Source organism: Corvus kubaryi, unplaced genomic scaffold (assembly GCF_017639235.1).
Source record: "Corvus kubaryi isolate FWS band 111438036 unplaced genomic scaffold, C.kubaryi_AGA036_p1.0 37392, whole genome shotgun sequence".
Taxonomy (NCBI): domain Eukaryota; kingdom Metazoa; phylum Chordata; class Aves; order Passeriformes; family Corvidae; genus Corvus; species Corvus kubaryi.
In genome coordinates, this window is record NW_024581131.1 from 12350133 (window position 1) to 12369961 (window position 19829).

The following is a 19829-nucleotide window of genomic DNA, read 5'->3' on the forward strand; positions in this document are numbered from 1 at the left end:
GCAGGTTTGGGGGCAGCACGTGACCCACCGGCCGCTCCCCGCCCCGCCGGCAGATTCGCCACGGCCGCGGGCGGCGGGGGCCGCGATTGGGGCGGCGGCGGCAGCGCCGGGCGAGAGGAGGGTGCGTGGAACCCCCGGGCGGCACGTCCCGCCCGTCCCGCTGCCCCCCGCCCTGCGCCGCTGGGAATCCGCAGTGCGGAATCTGCCGCTCCGAACCCGCCGCGCGGTGTGCGCGCCCGCTGGCCGGCGGAAACATGGCGTCGGTGTGGGATGAGTCGGAGGTGAGGGGCCGGGGCCGTGAGGGGGCGGGGGCGGCGGGGCCGGGGCGAGGCGCGGACAGGGCCGAGGGTGACGCTGCCGTTGTGCCCCCGCAGGACGGCGTCGGCGAGGAGGTGCTGAAGATGTCCACGGAGGAGATCGTGCAGCGCACCCGCCTCCTCGACAGCGAGATCAAGGTAGCGGCGGGGGCCTCGCCGGGCCGGGCCGCCCTCCGTTGGGAGCTCTGTGTTGCTGGTGTTCGGGGCAGGCGGGTTAGCACAGCCACGGGGACAGCAAAAAATTAAACACGGTTAACTGAATTGAGAACGGCAGATTGAGGAATACTGAGCCGTGAAGGTAGGGAAGAAGCACTGGAAGAGCATGGGTCCGAGGAAGCTGAGGGGGCGGTTGTTCGATGCAGCCATGGATGCTTTAGCTGAAGTTACACAGGCCCTCCCTGCCTCCTAGGCACAGGGGACGGGGAACTCTGTTCTGTGGCCTGAGTCAGGTAGGATCATTGGGTAATTCAGGTTGGAAGGGACATGAACAGACCTCCAGGCCAAACTCCTTCTCAAAACAGGGTCAGCCATAACCCAGGCTACTCAGGGCTTTATCCGGTTGGATCTTGAAAGCCTCTAAAGACAGATATTGCACCTCTTCTCAGGGTGTTCAGTACTACTGCTTGACAGACCTCGTGGGGATAAAGATAGGCTTTGCATACAGGCCGAGCCTCTCCTGTTTCAGTCTTTGTTATTTCATCTGCCCATTGTGTACTCCTGTGAAGTGTCTGGTTCAGTCTTTTTGACTGAACTTTCTTTTTTCCTTCCCCAGAGGTTCTGTTCTCCACCTGAACAAACCCCGTTCCCTCAGCTGTTTCTCACAGGGCCCGTGCTCCGGCCCCCAGCCACCTTGGTGGCCCCCATGCTGAACTCAGTCCGGTTTATCAATGTCTTTGCTGTATGGGGGGGGGGGGGGGGGGCCACAAAACTGGACCGAGTGCTCAAGTAGGATCTAAAAGTGCTGAATAAAAGGGGACTGAACACTTCCCTCCATCTACTGCCTACAGTCCTGCTAGTACAGCCCAGGATGCAGTTTGCCACCCTTGCTGTCAGGGCACATTACTGCCTCCTGTTCAGTTTATTGTCTTATGGAGACCCCAGGGCCATTTCTCAGCCAGACAGTCACCAGCATGTGTCATTGCAAGGTGCACTTCCCTGCCTGGTGCAGGGCTTTGCATGTGTCCTCGTATTTTGTAAGGTTTCTGTGTGGCAGCTCTGCCCTTGAACACAGAGACTGTGCCCCCCCAATTTGGTGTCATCTGCAAACATGATGAGAAAACAGTCCATCCTCTTGCTTGTTCATTCATGAAGATGTTAAGCAGATAGACCTCTCTCAAGATAGACACGTGTTGCATAAAAGAGCACTTACAAATTTAGAATAAGTTTGTTGCCCAGTGTTAGCAGTATTGAGATAAAAGATTTCATAAATGCTAGAGTATCTTCATCCTATACTGCTTCAGGCTCCACAAGTAATTCTGACTCACTTTAAAGTTATTCTTTATTATTCTTTAAAAACAGTTAAGGTAAATATGTGTCTTATTTTTAAATTGCAGAATACAGTAAAGAGTAGAAGTAGCCTTCTTCATTTTATAGTTAGAGCATTATAATTGCAAAATTTTTGTCAGAACCTTCCCTTCAGGCAGCTTTCCTGGAATGTTTTCTAGGCTATGTTTTATTAAATCAAATTTATTACGTTTTTTTTTCATTTTTATTTATAGACATATAGATATATATCTATATACATAGATTCTGTATTGGCTCCTGTAACAGTTCTGTCCTGTGAATGTGTTATAGTAGCACAGTATGATGCTTAGGCACAAAGACTTTTAAAAACATAGTTTCTTAGTGAAGAGTGGATTTCTCAATTGAACAGAATCACAGACACCAATTTAGGTGTGACCAGTTCTCCTGAGAGCTCTTGGTGCTCCAGCCACTTCAGTGGGGATCACAAACTGTGTGTTTGCACACTGTATGACTAACCAGGAAAGGGAGGAGAAGGCCTGTTGGTGTCAGTCAGACAGCACTGCAGACACCTGTGTTGGGTACATTAGTGTTGGGTGTAAATGTACTCACTGTTGGATGGGGAGTACAGAACTTACTCTCTTAAGAGGCTTTTTTCCCTTATAGTTAGTAGGGTCATAGAATCATAGAATAGTTTGGGTTGGAAGGCCAACCCCTGCAGCAAGCAGGGATGTCTTTAACTAGAGCAGGTTGCTCAGAGCCCTGTCCAGCCTGGTCTTGAATGTTTCCAGGGATGGGGCATCTACCACTTCCCTGGGCAACCTGTTGCAGTGTTTTACTATCCTTATTGTAAAAAAATTCTTCCTTGTATCTAGTGTCAATTTACCCTCTTTAAGTTTAAAACCCTTACCCCTTGTCCTATTGCAACAGGTCTTACTAAAAATTCTGTCCCCAGTTTTCTTACGAGACACCTTTAAATACAGAAAGGCCACCATGAGGTCTCCCTGGAGCCCTCTCTTCTCCGGGCTGAATCATAGAATGGTTTGGGTTGCAAGGGACCTTAAAGATCATCTAGTTCCAACCCCCTTGCAAAACATAACTAAAATAGGTGTGTATATGTAGTTACCTGTGTATCTGTAGATATTAAAATATCACAACCAAACCACAGTTGCCATATCTGAGCCATATTGCTCTATAGGTCACATTGCAGCCCTGTAAGCCGTTGCATTGATTAGGCTAAAGCTACCAAGTGACACTGGGAAAAAATTATTTGGGGTTATTGATTAGTTAGAGACCAGAATGGACTGTGTAGCCTTGAGTCCTAACAAATCTTGGCTAATTTGCTGGCTTTGGGTTTTTTTGTATTACATTTCCCTTTATTCCTCAGACTTAGATTTCTGTAACTGTTTGCTTTTGGAATAGTGTATTAATTTTATCTTGCCTTAGTCATCTGATACTATTCCTTTTTCTTTCTTCTGTGTACCAATTGCAGATCATGAAGAGTGAGGTACTGAGAGTGACCCACGAGCTCCAGGCCATGAAAGACAAGATCAAAGAGAACAGTGAGAAGATCAAAGTGAACAAAACCCTGCCATACCTTGTCTCCAATGTTATTGAGGTGAGAGTGGCGCGCTCTTACATAGCAACGTGAGAAGTGCAGTATATAGTGGGAGGGAGAAAGGCAGGGAGCTCATCAGGGATTCAAGACATGGAGTATTGAGCCAGGACTTTCAGGTTTTTCTGTTGGTTTTATTTGTGACCTGGAAGTGCACTTCTCTTGCCCACTTGTTGTCTGGGTCATTCCTTAGGCTGTGGGTACTGTTCATCTGTACCTAATAACCATGAGAGGGTGACACAGCCCTGGAGCATGTGAAATTGGACACATGCTCTCTGAAACTTGCGAAACAGCAAATGAAAGGCTGGGGCTCTGTTATTCCATCACATTCTTTTTGTAATTCAGTACTTTGATGATAGGAAAAATAGCTGATAGTTTGCTGTTTTTAAAAACGGGATTGGTTTGTACTACTGTTTTAAAACTTAATGAGCTTAAGCCTTAATGTGAGCTGCTGTATGGGAGAAGGAATCAATGCCATTAGCTACTACTTTGTTCTGAATTTTGTGATGTCTTTCTATGCACTGTTGTGTGCTGCTTCATGAGGAAAGGAAAAAATCAATTTTTACAGAAGGGCTTTAATGCTTTCAGGATTCTACTGCTGATGGATGGTGGAAAGTTTTAGTTCTTCCCATGCGTGTATTTTAGAAGCATTAATCCTGGGGTCATCCAGCAAGGCTGGTTACATTGTCATGAACTCTTTCACCCTGGTTTTCAGCTGCTGGATGTTGACCCAAACGACCAGGAGGAGGATGGAGCAAACATTGACCTGGATTCCCAGAGAAAGGGCAAGTGTGCTGTGATCAAGACCTCTACACGTCAGGTAAGACCCATGTGCCCAACCAGGTGAGAGGAGTGATGCAAAGGACCTTCTCCTAGTACATGTGGTTTTGCTTACTTTGATTTCTTTTTTACAGACATATTTCCTGCCTGTTATTGGGTTGGTTGATGCTGAGAAGTTGAAGCCTGGAGATCTAGTGGTGAGTGATTCTGTTGTGATAGTTAGATATGACGGTGGCCAGAAAATTGCATATGTCTTGCTTTTAAGAAAGGAGACAAATCTGTCCAGATTTTCCCAAGACCATTTCTCTCCTAAAATTTAAATAGAAAGGTATTATGGGTTCAGTTAGTTTTGTAGTAAAGAAAAGCAGTTTGGGGTGTGTGTCCTTTTTACATACAATTAGGTGCTGAAAGTTTAGAGATCACTTCTTAAGTGTTCTAAACCCTGTCTTTTGTATTGTAAGTAAACTGGACCACTCTTTTAAAATGTGGTAGGTTAACTATGGCATTCTCCACTCTGCCAAGCTGGGGTGATTTGATGAGTGCCAGTGTCAAAGCTGGTTATTCCTGCATCCTTGAAGTCTAGTAAATCAGTTTTGATTGCATGTTTATTAAGTGCTATATGAGGGACTTGTTAAAAGCAAAGGACTTGTGTTTACAGGGGGTGAACAAAGACTCTTACTTGATCCTGGAGACTCTGCCTACTGAATATGATTCACGGGTGAAAGCCATGGAGGTGGATGAGAGGCCCACAGAGCAGTACAGTGACATCGGGGGGCTGGATAAACAAATCCAAGAGGTGATACTTTATGTATAGTTTCTGGTGTGACTGGACAACAGTCTTTCAACCTCAGCTCAAAAGCAGACAGCCTGGATCTGTGGAGAAGAATGGGTTTATGTATTAATATTTTTCTTTTGTTGTAGCTTGTGGAGGCCATTGTCCTGCCAATGAATCATAAGGAGAAATTTGAAAATTTGGGTATACAGCCACCCAAAGGAGTCCTTATGTATGGGCCTCCAGGAACAGGGAAGACACTTCTAGCTCGAGCATGTGCTGCCCAGACCAAGGTAAAAGGAACCTCTGGAAGTGTGTGCTGCTGTAGAATAGTACCTGACAAAGAGTAAGAACACCTCCACGGCAAGAGGGTCATACACACAAACTGGTTACAAAGGCTGGGATTTTCCTGTCTATTTGCTTGCTTGCTTGTTTTAATTAAGGGCTTATAGTGCTCAGAGCTGACCCTATTGAGAAATGAGGCCTAGGATTCTCCTTCACTTCCCAGGCTACGTTCCTGAAGCTGGCGGGTCCACAACTTGTGCAGATGTTCATTGGTGATGGAGCGAAGCTGGTACGTGATGCTTTTGCTCTTGCAAAGGAAAAAGCTCCTTCCATCATCTTTATTGATGAACTGGATGCCATTGGCACTAAAAGGTGAGCTCTAGTCCATGTTGTAAACTTCTTGGGAGCTGCCTAGCAGCCTCCTGTGCCTGTGTATGTGAGCAGAGCCTCTTAAAGCATGGCCTACTCAGAAAGAGAGTGCGAATGCTGTCACAGATGGATACCAGTGGCCACAATCCTTGGGCTCAGGAGCGAAGTCCATCAGACTTGGGATCTGTCTGATAGTCTCATGCTGTATAAAACTGTTCTCTGATCACTGCAGCAGGCACCTGGAGATATTCACCCTCATTTACTACTTGGGCCTGGACAACATAAGCCCCATTCAGCTCTAAGGAAGTCTTAGGTGCTGCTGACAGTTACTCTGGTTGCAGTCTTCATCACAGTAGGACTGTAGTTTGAAGGAAAAATCTGGAACACCTCAGCCAAGGAGCATGAACTGCAGTCATTCTGTGTTTTGGTGTGCTTAAAAACATAGGGACAGGGTGGTTAGGTTCACGCTGATAGTTTTACCTTTGTTTCCCCTCAGGTTTGACAGTGAGAAGGCTGGTGACCGGGAGGTGCAGAGGACCATGCTAGAGCTGCTTAATCAACTTGATGGTTTCCAGCCCAACACACAAGTCAAGGTTGGGAGCTAGGAGGGGAGTGCTGCTCAGGTCCAGGGCCCTCTAGCAGGGGATGGAAAACGATGTCCAGGGAAGAAGCTTGGTGAATCTTTGGGGTGAAGAGGCCTGTCTTACAGGTGCCTCACACTGATGATCCTACTCTACTTAGGTGATTGCTGCAACCAACCGGGTTGATATCTTGGACCCAGCTTTGCTCCGCTCCGGACGATTAGATCGGAAGATTGAGTTCCCAATGCCTAATGAGGAGGCCAGAGCCAGAATTATGCAGATTCATTCACGCAAAATGAATGTCAGGTATAGCCTTCTGGCGCTATGTTTGTCACTCATGCTGATACCTCAGAGCTGAGAAGTGGTTTGCAGTCACTTGTTGGGAGCTCACTGTGGGATTGAGGAAACTCGCTGTGTTGCTTTTTCTATTCAGTACATGCTCTCAGACTTCTTTCCCCTTTGCTCTTACCAGCCCTGATGTGAACTATGAGGAACTGGCTCGCTGCACAGATGATTTCAATGGAGCCCAGTGCAAGGCTGTGTGTGTTGAAGCGGTAAGTACTCCTCTACGGCAATAGCACTGATGGGAGGGAAATGTGAAAGCTAGCATGGAGTAATTATTTAGAACTGGTGTGGTGCTCACATTCCCTCTCTAAATCCTGTCTCATTGGGCAGGGGATGATTGCACTCCGCCGTGGAGCTACAGAGCTCACCCACGAGGACTACATGGAAGGAATCCTGGAGGTTCAAGCAAAGAAAAAAGCCAATCTGCAGTACTATGCCTGATCTCTGCCCAGTCAAGGTTGTGGCCTTGGCAGAGGACAGGAGCAGACTGGACTGTATCACTTACTTTCTGTCTGGAAAAAATAAAACATTTTTTCCCTTTAAAAACAAATCTGTGATGTGTTGGGGCTGTTGCCCATGCTTGGTGGTTCTACATCTGTGTGAGGGAGGCTGAAAGCCTCCTGTCCACAGTGCCCATCATGCTGGCTTTGGACCATCCTCCAGCTACAACTGGATTAAATCCTGCTCTGCTACTTCTGCATGAGGACCAAGAGGTTATACTGCAGTAAGTGTACTGTGACATTGATGACCTGCAGCTCAGACAGCATCCCCAGTTCTTGCCTGTGCAGCCAGTGAACAGCCTACAGCCTTGTTAGCCTTGAAACTTTTGAACACTCGTTTTGCAAGGGTGAACACAATTCACACATGAATGATGTTTTAACTTCGTCAGTTGAACGTAATTCTTGAAGCTTTAACACTGTTGCTGGTATGGATATTAATCATAAAGAATTCGAGGTTTCATCCACTGAGCAAGTCTTTCAGTACTTTTAATGCCAGTTGAGAATTACAACTTCCATTTAAAAATTACACTTTTCATAAATACACTGACTTTAGCATTAAGTATCTTACATGCCACTGTATTGTATTTTAAATACAATGTAAACATCTCCAAATGCTGGCCATCTCATCTTCACCTGTGCAGTTTTTGAACGCTTGGGAGAGGGGCGGGGATGTGAGAGGAAAAAAAGAATAGATCAATGAAAGAAAAATGCACTCCAAAGTACTTTGGCTGATGTTCCTGAGTTAGCCCTAGTACTTGTGCTGGTACCAAGGTCCTTAGTGCTCATTTTGGAGAGGGATCTTGTTCCAGCAGAACATGCATGTTATAGACACGCTGTGCTCGGGGGCATTTGACACTGGAAGGGGGTGAGTGGAGAACTGAACAGAAGCCGCATGTTCCTGAGGAAAATACACTGTGGTTCCTTTGGACACTAATATTAGAGGGGGCTGTACATCTGCTATTTTAGCAGTACTATTATTTGAGCTCAGGGAGAATTACTCATCTCCTTTCACAGAACAGGAGTTGCACCCACAAGTTAGTTCAGAAGTGAAAGTTGATCCTGGCAGCTCAAACTATGATATATTTTGAAAAATGTACCTCTGGTGGAATAGTTAAAAGCTGCATGTTGCATACATCTCCCCATTAAAACAAGGGTATGTTAGCCAAATGAGTAACCTTAACTGTGTAAGAAGCTGAGAAAAACTTTCCTCTGCTTTCCCAAAGTCTGTAAGAGTTTTCTTGCAGTCTTGCTGCAAGAAAAGTCAGCTAGCTCCTTTTGGAAACAGTTTGAGTAGTGAGTTAATAGCTGAATCCACAGCATGGAATAGCACAGGTTTCTGATTTAAATAAATACTAAGAATGGGCTAATTCTTTGGCCTAAACCTCAGCTTAGATCAAGGTTCTTTTGGGAAAGGATGGCCTGAGCTAACACTAGACATGCCTGTTGCAAAAGTGTTCAAGCCAACTTCACTTAGCTCCTTGCCCTAAATTGGGTCTGAATTACACAGACCTGCAGCAATAAGAGTTGGTGCGTAAACATCCCTTACAACTGGACAATTACAGGACCATGGAGGTACAGTTCAAAAAACAGCACAAAAAAAGACACAACCTTGGACTTAATCCCTTGTAAACAGAAGAAAAACAAATTGAAAGAACTGTCCCCCTTAAACCATCAATGATCAAGTTGCCAATAATTCAAACCTGGAGTTACTTGCAATGTCCGTGTCTGCGACTGGAGGCTGTAGCAGTGTCCCATGGGCTGGCATTTCAACAGCTCTGGCACTGCTCTCCATGCGCTGACATGCCACCTCTTCCTGGTGTTAACCCACAGCTCTGCCCAGGCTGCGCTTTCCAGAGTCTCTTCTTACTCCCTCTGGGGTCACACGGCCCCATTTTCTTGTCTGGGTTTTTGTACAGATGCCCGGGAAGTGTTGAGTGATGGGGCCAATGTGCAGAGGAACCCAGCCAGCAGGGTGAGGCCCAAGCCCCCCCAGGCACAGAACATGGACCAGCCATAGCCATGACTGATGTCCTCTGGCAGCCCATAGACGTAGCGAGGATAGCGGGATAACTCAAAATTGATCCCAGCTACGCATGTGCAGAGTGAGATGATACAGCAAGTACCTGCAGGAGAAAAGCAAGAGGGTTCTACACTGCCCTCAGACAGGTTAATTATGCTCTGTTTTTTTCCCTTGGTATTTTCAAAGTCATGAATTTTCAAAATCAAGAATTACCCTTGGGGTTTTTTCTGCAGTCCTACCAGCCACTCTCCTGATAAGGCAGAGAAAAAAAGGGAAAATATGTAGGACTACGGCGTACCTCACTTCACAAATAACCAATATTGCCTTAGTTCCTTTCATTGCAATTTTGAACTCAGTCATAGTTCATCATGCTTTGATTCTCCTGAGACTATTTCCAGTGACTAATGTACTTGGGCAGTTTCTTCTATGAAAGGTAATTAGCTCACTGAATCCCAGGGCTGCAAAGCACAGCACTGCTTGGTTTCCACTAGGAACACCCAGACTTCTGCCAGCTGTACCCTAGGCCCACAGAGTTTTTGTTATCTGCTACAAATTCACTAAACACCTATACAGAGGAGAAAAAGCCTAAGAAGGCACAAGGTGCTCTAGTATGTTTAATATACACTAGTATACAAGACTCCAGGTCTATACTGCCCATTTTTGAGTTGAACGTTCAGAACTTTCAGAAAAACGTTTGGTCATACAGAAAATCTTCTCCCATCCAGGACAAACAGATGTAACAGCCCTGGCAAGCACTGAGCTCACATCCTTATCACTGGGCCAGTGTTCTCCCAGGCTTGGCTGGGTTTGGACTTCATCACTACATGAAGATCTAAGCATCTTTGAGTACCAGAAAGGTGCTCTACATTAACTTATGTATGTTTATTATGATTCCCAGGGAAAACTGAGCTGAGCTGTCTGACAGGAGCCACAGGCTGCACACTTGGAGCAAGCCAGAGGAGTGTGCTCATTGTGCACATGGTCCCCATGGCTACACACCAGCTCTCTAGAGCAGAAGGCTCATACACATACAGTGGGGTCTACTGAGAAACATGCAAATACCCATGCAAGCACAGGCCCTGCAGTGGTAACTGCACTGTGCTGAGAGTTTGCTGCACTGAGTAACTGCTTTGTGTGGCTGCTGACATTACTTTTACAAGGCAGTAATACTGAATGTGGTGACTTGAGGAGCAGAAGTGAAAGGCTCTCACCTCCCATTAGGAAGAGCAGCCCAGCCACGTACTGCATGAGCTCCTGCTGTTTGCAGCAGCCCAGCACACCAATGATCCACCCAAACAGGACGATGGAGACTGCCATGCCAATGAAGCCAGCTGTCATCCTCCGCAGATCTGAAGAAAGAGAAAGGAGAAAAGCAAGACAAAAACATGAAGGTGGCAGCACCTAGGGAGAACAGCCAGGGGAGAGTCCAGACAGATGTGGATTTACTGGTTCTAAAGTTTATACTTCAACCATGGACTTCTCCTCCTGTAGCTTCTTTGAGGTAGGTAGTTTTCCCATTACACTGAAACTAAAGGAATCCATCTAAATTGACTCCATTGTGCTCAGCACTGTGCAACTGCACAGCCTTTCTGTCCTGATCAGGAGGAGTACCAGCCAAATACTCCCCAGCATGGGACAGAAGGGGTGCATCATGAACTCATGTTAGTACTGCAAGGGTTTTTTTTTCTTTTATTTGGTGTGGTGTCTTTCTTTGGGATAGAGTTTGTACGGAGAGTGTCTGCTGAAAATAGAAGCAAAAGAAGCAAGAGAGGACACTGAAGAGGACTAAAGGATTAGTGCATGAGAGGCAACAATGTGAAGTGAAAAGAGGAATAGTGAGACAACAGAAGCAGACAGCAGATCAATACAGTATTATGGGAACAACTCCAGTAACAAGCTCTAAAAAAAAGGCTTGGGCTTGGGTACCAGTGACATGAACAGCACTTTGTTATCCCCAGTAAAACTGCTGTTCTTGTCTCCTAGTTCAGTCTCCAGCTGAACTAGGATTTCCTTGGCACTGACTCTCACATGACAGGGGCTATGTTGAATCCAAATCTCATGTCTCCTTCCAATTATACAGTTAGCTGCTTGTATTTCCTCACTAATCAATCTGTATCTACGCTTAGAGCCCAGTGCCATGCTTAGACGAGTGATTCCGAGCCCTCAGCCAGCATTGCATTAAGGCATTAAGTAATCCAAACATCCTTGTGCCCTGCTCTGGGCTACTTACGGAGCGCGTGCCACTCATCCTGGCGGATGGTGTTGGTGATGTTGATGGGTAAGTTGCGAGGCAGAGAGCTGGAGGTGTAGTGGTACTTCACAGCAGTGCAGCGCTGAATAACTCCTGTAAAGAGACAGCAGTGTGAAACACCATGAAACCCCCGTGCCTTGCACTTGCTGCTGAGTTGGCTGGCCTGGCAGAGCTCGCACAGGGGAAGCCTCAGTTCAGCAACAGAGCAAATGTAACCAAAAAGGAGCTGTTTACTTCAAAGGATTTGGGATTAGGAGGGGAGAGAACCTACAAAGGAACACCGGCAAAGCAGGAGCCAGGTGCTGACCCTTCAAAGAAGCAACAGCTGAAGTTAAACAGTAATGACAGTCACCAAGAACATCTCCAGAAGCTTTCTAGAGGAACTGCTACGATCACTTTGGGATGTCTAAGGAGACAAGAACATGTCTGGCCAAGTACCAACAGGACCACTTCATCTCTGAGAAGATAGAGTTGAAACACTGAAAATTTTGAATGAATGCTGGGAAGTGAACTGCATAGGAGAATATTTTGAATTCACTCCAATAGTCATTGGCTCTTTGCTTTACTTTCAGTGAACAATAGTACCCAGGTAGGCTTGTTTCCATTATAGCTGAAAGAAAAGTGCACCTCAGATGTAAATGTGAACTTACAAGCACGCTCTTCTTGAAAGGGATTTTTCATTTAGAAAATGGGGGAGAATAAACATGGATGGTGGGGTAGAAGAGAGCAACCAGAAAGGTAAAAGAGCTAAATAGTACAAAAAGTTCCTTTTAAACAATGACTACAGGGTCATTACTGCTATTTGAACATTGGAGCAGAAGAACCATTCAGAAACAATCAACTGGCCAATGAGCTAATTAAGCTGGTGAACAAACAGACACCAGAAAACCCAGGAGAAGAAGTGAGCTTTGTGTGGCTCCCACAGCAATGAGAAGCATGGTTTTGTTCTCTAACAATGTTCACTGGCACCGTACTGACCTGGTTTCTGCAAGGACCTGCAGAGAGGGAGCCCTCATTTCACAAGATTATAAATTGCATACGAGACGTCCAGGCAATTCCAGCCATCAGGCCAGGGAGGGGAAGGTGATCTGAATTTCCTCCCAATTCAAGTGGCTCCCATTCTCAGCTGTGCTTCCCACCACCCTCTTCCCTTGCTGTGGCTCCCTGCTGCTCCCCCAGCACCACAGAGCACTTTCAGCTGTACACCATACACAGAGTTGCTGCCCTTCACCTGCAGCCAGTGGCCCTCTGTGCTGAGCAGTGCTCCCTCCTTGCAGTTACCTCAGGACAAGGCTGTAGAGCCACCTGAGCCAATGATCAGCAAGACAACCCAGTGACAGAGGGTGCCAGTTCATTTGCAAAGGCTGCTGAGTTGAGAAGTTAGGCCATATACAGCACATCACAGTATCTAATCAAATTTCCTGTAACTGCTAACTGAACTCAATTTCAATGTTGACACGACTTGCATGTGTTGTTGAGAAATACGTATACAGAACAAACTAATGACATCAGATTTCAGATTATAATGCACTGGATTCATTAAAAGTATGATCTATGCCCTTACACTTCCTGATCATAAAAGTAGTACATATGAAGCAGTATTTTAAACAAGAACAAGGATTACTATTTTTATAGCTCATTAAAGAAAAAGCAAAGACTAGAGATGTATATCCCTTACGATCAAAGCTATGGACTTCTCAGCTGTCACTGAGAAAAATATTTGCTCTTTATTATTCCAAGTGTTTAACATGTAAACTAAAACTAAAACCTCTCCACCTTCTCATACAAATCTGGTTATTTAGAAATTCTTGGATATCAATTCCTTCTGCCTCTGGTTTAAAAACTGTTCTCCTAATCCTTTCTTCCCCAGAATTCAAAGTGCTAATTTTATATAGGTAGCACATACTATTACATTAAAACAGCAAGTTTGCAAAAAAAAAAAAAAAAAAACCTCAGGAGTGCACAGATTTCACGGCTTTTGCTCAGTGCTGACTGCTAATCCACAGGCTTGGTGACAGCCTTTGATTACACCAGCACAAGCCATTTTTCCAACAAGATTCCATTTTCCTGAGAGCACAGGCTGGACCCACTCTGGGTGTGAGCCACTAAAGGCAGAACAAGGGAGGCCTCTCTCTGTAGATGTGCTAGAACAGCTGAAATAGGCAGGCAAGAGAGTAAGGGGATCAGGGAAGCAGTGAGGGTGATCTCTCAGCTGAGTATCTACCCACTTTCACCCAGAAAATTGTAACACGCAGCCAGTCAACCTTCAGTAGCTAGATTTTGCATTTGCCATCACTAGTTCATGTTTCCCATTTTTTGAGTGAATCTCTAGGTCTCACGTGCAGAGATGCCATGCAAATATGATGCGAATATGGCCAGGTACTCCACAGGACTGCATTTGAAGTCATGTAACACCTTGTTCTCTAAGTAGTCAAGAAAAAAAAGTAATAATCAAAATCAGGTTTGCAGTCCCAAAGTTATTGTGAAGTAAAAAGTATTTCAAAGGTACTCCAGTAAGTCCTTGGACCTGAGCCTTATATACCTGAAATTACAGTCTATAAAATAGGGACAGCATCTTGCCCTCCATTTCAGAAACCTGCTAGCAAAGTGATTTCCCTTTTGTTTACAACACACTCGGACAAGCACCATAAGAAAGCCTGCAAAAATCAAAACCTTTGCCTTCAGACAAGGGCTTGAATAGAACAGTCATGTGGTGAACAACAAGTGAGCATTGTCTGTTTTGGCACACGAGTACATTGGGAATACAGGACAGAAGGAGGCAGGTGCACAGGTCATTAGCTTACCATAAAGCACAAATCCAAGAAAAAGGTTAGATGGACAGCCTGATCCCAGCATTTCTAAGGGCCTTAAAAGAACACTGTGAGAGTCAAACTGCATGTACAATTTTCTTGATTAAAAATAAACATGAACTGCAGTGAACTGCATCCAGCAGTGTCACACTGACACTTTCATGGCCCAGCCACATGCCTGTGCCTTCTCACAGCCAACATTGTTTCTAACACCTTGTCTTCAATGTGGTTTTTTTTACCCCTCAGGACTGCAACTGCAGACAGGTTCTCCTTGGAACTCACATAACCCTCGGAAGAGTACATGTGAGTGTCTCTGGACGAGTCCTTTCTCCTGACTGAATATGAAGGACGGGAAAGGTCAGAGAATTCTTGCTAGAATAGCCAGATAGCCAGGCAGAGCACAGGCCCCTTGTTGCTACGCTGCTAGAAACATGGAAACACCAACCCTGCTGTGATACATTCAGTTTGTAATCCTGGATTTAGCACACCCTGACTTTCAGATTAGTTTTTGTCTCCAACTTTGAAACATGCAGGTTTTCTCTACACAATGTGCCGGAGGTTTATGAAGAAATGCAGGGTTCATTTTCAGTTCTGCTCCGTGGCCCAGAATCAGAGCAGTTTGACTCTCACTCAGCTGGGAGACCCACTCCTGCCCATGAACAGCCATGGCCAGTTAACAATTAACTACCATGTGAGGCCTGACCCTCCCCTCCCCTCCCTCATGTCCCAGGACCAAGTGGCTATTGAAGCTCCCTGGCATTTTCCTACCGTTTCTGCCCTGGACTGTGAGGAGCATCACAGCCATGTGTTCACTCTGTCCACATCATCACCCAAGGGCCACAGATCAAATAAATCAACCTTCCTTCAAAATACCACAAGAACTCTTACAGATCACACTGACAGATCATACTTACCAAGGGCCATAACCAAACAGATCAAGTTTATTAAACATGCCACTGTAATAGATCCTCTACAGACCTCACAGTCAATCCTGTAACTCTTCCAATTTATCATCAGTCGGAAAGAATGGGAGGTACAGACACCAGGACTGAGCAGTTTTCTCTCAAGGGCCTCACTACTGCCTCAAACTGTTGTGTTCCTCTGCTTAAGCACCCAGTGGCTCTCCTCACTTTCTCAGCTACATCGTGGTACCAGGGAGCCTTTTCTGCCCGGTATATACGAGATGTACCTGTCCCATCCCAGAGACTTTTCAGAGCAAGCCTGAAAAGCAATAAAATCCCTGGTTTATCAACAGTGAAGAACCTTTTATTTTTTAATTCCTTCCATTTAGGGATGTTAAAGCTCATGTTGTTCAATGAGCCCACCAAGTTATCCAAAGCAGCCTGTTAGAATGGGCCTTTCCCAATTAATAATTTTCTACTGTCACCATTTTGCAAGCAACATTTTTTTACTCTACTAATAGGTAGAGAAGATCCCTAAACAAGATATAATAAATCCCTGCAGGACCTTACTACTTAAGAACACTCCATGCAGATGGTTTTTGTTGTAGCATCAGTTATTGAATGTGGAATCCACATAGCACAGGCTCTACAAGATGACACGTAGTGCTTATGTTCTTACACTCAGAGAACCCCTCCTTATATATGCACAGAGATCCTCTCTGTTTCTCCACCAAATGGTTCAGTTCTTTGGCTTCTGTCTCTTACTGATTGCTAATCTCCACTTTCCCCATGTGGTTTTGTACATTATTTCTTCTTTTGCCTTTTAATTGTATTTTTTTAAATGAAACTGTGTATTTTTTCACAGTTCCAAAATAGTGATTTTGCATTTTAAGAAAAATCCCACATATCATTTCCATCTTACATTTAAACATTTCCCACTTCTCAGTTTTGCACTACATTTTCATTTTTTCCTTTTAAATATATGACGTGAATATATTTTGCTTTTTTTAATATCCTAGATATAGAAATGGATGTTTGTACATGCATCATTAGCTACAATGCTCAAGTATGAAAGTTTCCATGAAACTGCTTTGTATTAATAGCAGTAGATAAATACAGAACTAGAAATCCATTGAATTATCTAAATGGATAAGCATATTTATGGACTTAAGTAATTTATTCAGAATTCGAGAGACACAGAAAGGAAAAAAATCTTATTCCAGAGAGACTAGAAGAAATGGAGACTATAAACCCAAACCAAAATTACCAGAGAACTGTGAAAAAAAAATTTACTCCTCTGTCACTAAAACCCTATAAAAATATCTAGATTAAGGAATACTAGGAATAAAGAAAGCCTCATACATCACCAAAGAAATAGCTGAAAACTTAATGCAAATTGAGGAGGAAGTAGGACTTTCAGCAGTGCACAGTAATGATCTTCAGGTCACACCAGGGGAAAAAAAATACCTGCTTTTCCTTTTCAGAAGCCCCAGATCTGGTACCACGCTTGAGAGAACAGCTCAGATGCAGCCACACCTGACCATCAGTCAGAAAAGGCTGCTTAATCACAGTTGTCAGAGAAAAGACAGACACAGTGGGAATGAGGAAAGGCTGCTAGTAAAGCAGGTCAGGAGAAGGGATAAGAGAGTCATATCTATTTAAGGATCTGATTCTACAAGAACTATTATTAATAATTTCCCTCCATAAGATGACACATAAATCTTTACAGTAGCAACTGCAGACCTAATAGGCAAAGAATATAAGGGGAGCAAGGCTTTTTGTAGGGAAAGGCAAGGTCTTTTATTAGAACAGCTGGGGGAAAAAAGGAAATGAAGTAGACAAAACATTTTGGATTTAGAGTCCTTCCAGTTTTACACATCAAACACTGAGGAAGACCATTCCCCACCCTCTAGCCTCTCTATGTGACTGTTGTAGCATTGGGAAAATACCTCAGAAAGAGAAGTATTGAGGACCAAAGTAGTATTCTTCCCATCCCTTCCCCCCATCTTAGCTAATCTTAATGGGAGCTGAAAGCATTTTACTTGATATGAAGCAAAAAAATAGATAAGTATTTTACATGAGAGCCACAATTAATAGAAAAAAATTAATGAGTTCCCTTTCAGTGAAAGGACTTCAGCATGGAAATAAAAATGAAATCGCATAAAATGGATCCTAGGAGAATAAATAGAGAAAGAAGCTAAGCACACAGCACTAGAGTTTCTAGAGGTAAGAGTCACTGCTGTGCACAGGAAAGAAGGGACAAAGACGAGCTGAGATTCACAGTGCCAGTCTATCCAGCCTCTGCTGTGCAGGACTGGCGTCACAGTTGGAAGCCAAGCTGAAGAACTGCTCTTGCTTTCTTAAGATAGCATTTCCATTTTGTGCCTCAATGGAAGCACTTTTCCCAACTCCTACTCTCTCTGTGCTAATATGTACCTGCTGGAACAGTAAGTCCTGTTATTTATCATTAACCATACATAACCCGTTGACTTCATGGGTCAGCCCACTACATTATTTGTACCATCAAATGCAGGACTTTTATTCACACTTCATGGCCTGCTTGGCTTTGTACCATGTGCCACAATAGTAGAAGATCCATAGCTTTCTCTCCCGTCACCCCGAGGGCCCTGAGTGACATCTGCCATCTGAAAGCCTGGCAATCTACTGCAGCAATGAGAATTCCCTCATGCTAGAACGGGAACAACAGGTCCCTTTCACCTTGCTGCAAAAATCACAGCGCTATAAACAACACTGCACATTTCTCAGCACTCAATTAGAAGAAAGTGCCAGGGTTAGGAGGATGCCCACCGAGAGTCAGGCCCTGCACTGGGCCCCCGAAGGGGCTCTCCGAGGACGTGGTCCCACCCAGCACTGCAGCATTTTTAGTAGAGAGGGAGGAGCACAAGACCCCGGGATGGGGTCAGGGCCGCGCTCGCCCCCTCCCGCACGCCAGGGACACCGGGAGCCACGCGTCCGTCGGGGCTCCATCCGCGCCCGCCCGCCGGCCCGGTCTCGCCCCGGCAGCGGCGGCCGCCACCCCACCCGCAGCCCCGGCACCCCGGCGGGACCGAGCCGACACCGCGCTGACACCGCGCTCAGCACCACGGACAGCGGCGGGGCCGCCACCGCCCCCCGCCCCCGCACCTTTCCGGATGAGCTCCTCGCTGTCCGGCTCGTAGCCCGCACGGTGGCAGCGCCTCCAGAGCCCCGAGACTGTGGAATTGAAGCGGCGGCCGCAGTGCGAGTCCAGCGCGGCGGAAGCGGCGGCGGCGGCCGGGGCGGGAGCCGGGGGTCGCCCGGGCAGGAGCGCCCGCGGGGGTCGGGCGCGGAGCGGCAGGTGCGAGCTGGGCGCCGACATGGAGCCGGGCGGGTCGCTGCGCTTGTGGCCGAAGCCGCGGCAGCGCTCGCGGTGCCGCCGCGCGTCCGTCTCGTACCAGGAGTCGGTGCCGATGGCCACGGCCAGGAGGGCGAGGGCGGCGGCGGCCAGGAGCAGCCCGGTGCCGCTCAGCGCCTGAGCCGCGGCCGCCATCTTACCGCGCCGGGGGCGGCAGGGGCGGGCGCTTCCCTGCAGCCCGGCTGGGGCCGCCGCCCGCGGCACCGCCCCCGGAAGGGACACGGGGCCCGCGCCCCCCGCCGGGCTCGGTCCCGTACCGCGGCAGCCCCCGGGCACGGCCTCACGGGGGTCGCGGAACCCCCGCCGCAGCGCCCGGCCCCTGCTCCGGGGACCGAGCCCCCCCCCTTGGCAGAGTCCGTGTCCGAGGCGGTGCGGGGGTGGCCGCGCACAGCTGCCAGGGGTTGGGGGACCGGAGGAAGGGGTGAGCGGACCCTCCGAGCCTTTCCGCGGCCTCCTCTGGCATGGCAACCGCCCGTCCCGCTGGCCAGCCCAGGGCAGAAGGGCAGAGACCAGCCCTGCTCAGGCCGCGGGAGCCAGGAGTTTTTCAAATGTACACGAAATACAAACACAACCCGCAACCTCAGTTGTTGGCATTTGGATTATGTCTTCTCCTCAACCCTTCATTATCAGTTAATGGAAAATAAGGCCTGAAAAAGCTGAAAAATGTCAATCTATTTTATGCAATGAGAAGCAGATTAAATCCAAGTCATTAGTTAAATGCAGCATTTATAGGGGCACAAAATCTAGTTCTGATCCCGCTTGTTGTATAGGTCTTGTTACTCCAGCTGCAGCACCATCAGTCAGTCCCCAAAGCCAGTTGTTAGGGCATTGTGTCATCAGTTCTGGCCTCCAGATAAAATGACCTAGTGCTATGCTATGCCTAAACTACTAATTTAATGTCCAGTTTTGAAATCCTTAGGTTTAGGGGGGGATTTTTTGTTAAAAGTAGTTTTAATTGTTTCCCAGGAGCAAATGTTCAACTGTAAGAGATTCCAATCCTTTCACCCCCACCACTAGCTCTCCCCTTGTCACTTCTTGGTCTCTCGGCCACACTGAGCACAACCTAAACACCCTCCCCAGCACTTCTCCTAGCAACACTGCCCAGAACAGAATACTGCTTATCTCCCCTGAGCCCTCTGCCTGGTGGAAACATGCAGCAGCCACAGCTAAAGCTTGTTTTAACCACATTTCTGCATGATCCTCTTCTGCAGTTTGCACTGGACAGATGGGATTACCATCCATGCAGCTGCACATTAGTGCCTTCAAGGCAGACAAATTGAAAGGGCTGCTGTCAAAAGAATTTTCTTACACAGACCAGCTAAATTAAGTCTTCCACTTATTTTTCATTCCAGCAAGAATGAAAAATAATTTTCAAATACAATTACTGCTCTAGCTAACATGGAAAAACCCTTCAGTTGTAATAGCTC

The 19829-nt window shown here is 46.4% G+C and overlaps 2 protein-coding genes across 2 annotated transcripts; one reads left to right on the top strand and one right to left on the bottom strand.

Annotated features, from left to right (window-relative positions):
- Window positions 1-64: 64 nt before the first annotated feature.
- On the top strand, window positions 65-7651 carry PSMC3 (proteasome 26S subunit, ATPase 3). Its single transcript, XM_042038748.1, has 12 exons — window positions 65-281; window positions 375-455; window positions 3271-3396; window positions 4109-4213; window positions 4308-4370; window positions 4832-4969; window positions 5095-5238; window positions 5454-5602; window positions 6096-6192; window positions 6341-6486; window positions 6653-6734; window positions 6856-7651. Exons 1-12 carry the CDS (start codon window positions 255-257, stop codon window positions 6964-6966), a joined length of 1269 nt encoding a protein of 422 aa, XP_041894682.1. The 5' UTR covers window positions 65-254; the 3' UTR covers window positions 6967-7651.
- On the bottom strand, window positions 7494-18574 carry LOC121669603 (transmembrane protein 178B-like). Its single transcript, XM_042038750.1, has 4 exons — window positions 18153-18574; window positions 11276-11389; window positions 10257-10394; window positions 7494-9148 (listed from the first exon to the last, which is right to left on the bottom strand). The coding sequence occupies exons 1-4, from the start codon at window positions 18535-18537 to the stop codon at window positions 8904-8906; spliced, it is 882 nt and encodes a 293-aa protein (XP_041894684.1). The 5' UTR covers window positions 18538-18574; the 3' UTR covers window positions 7494-8903.
- Window positions 18575-19829: the final 1255 nt, after the last annotated feature.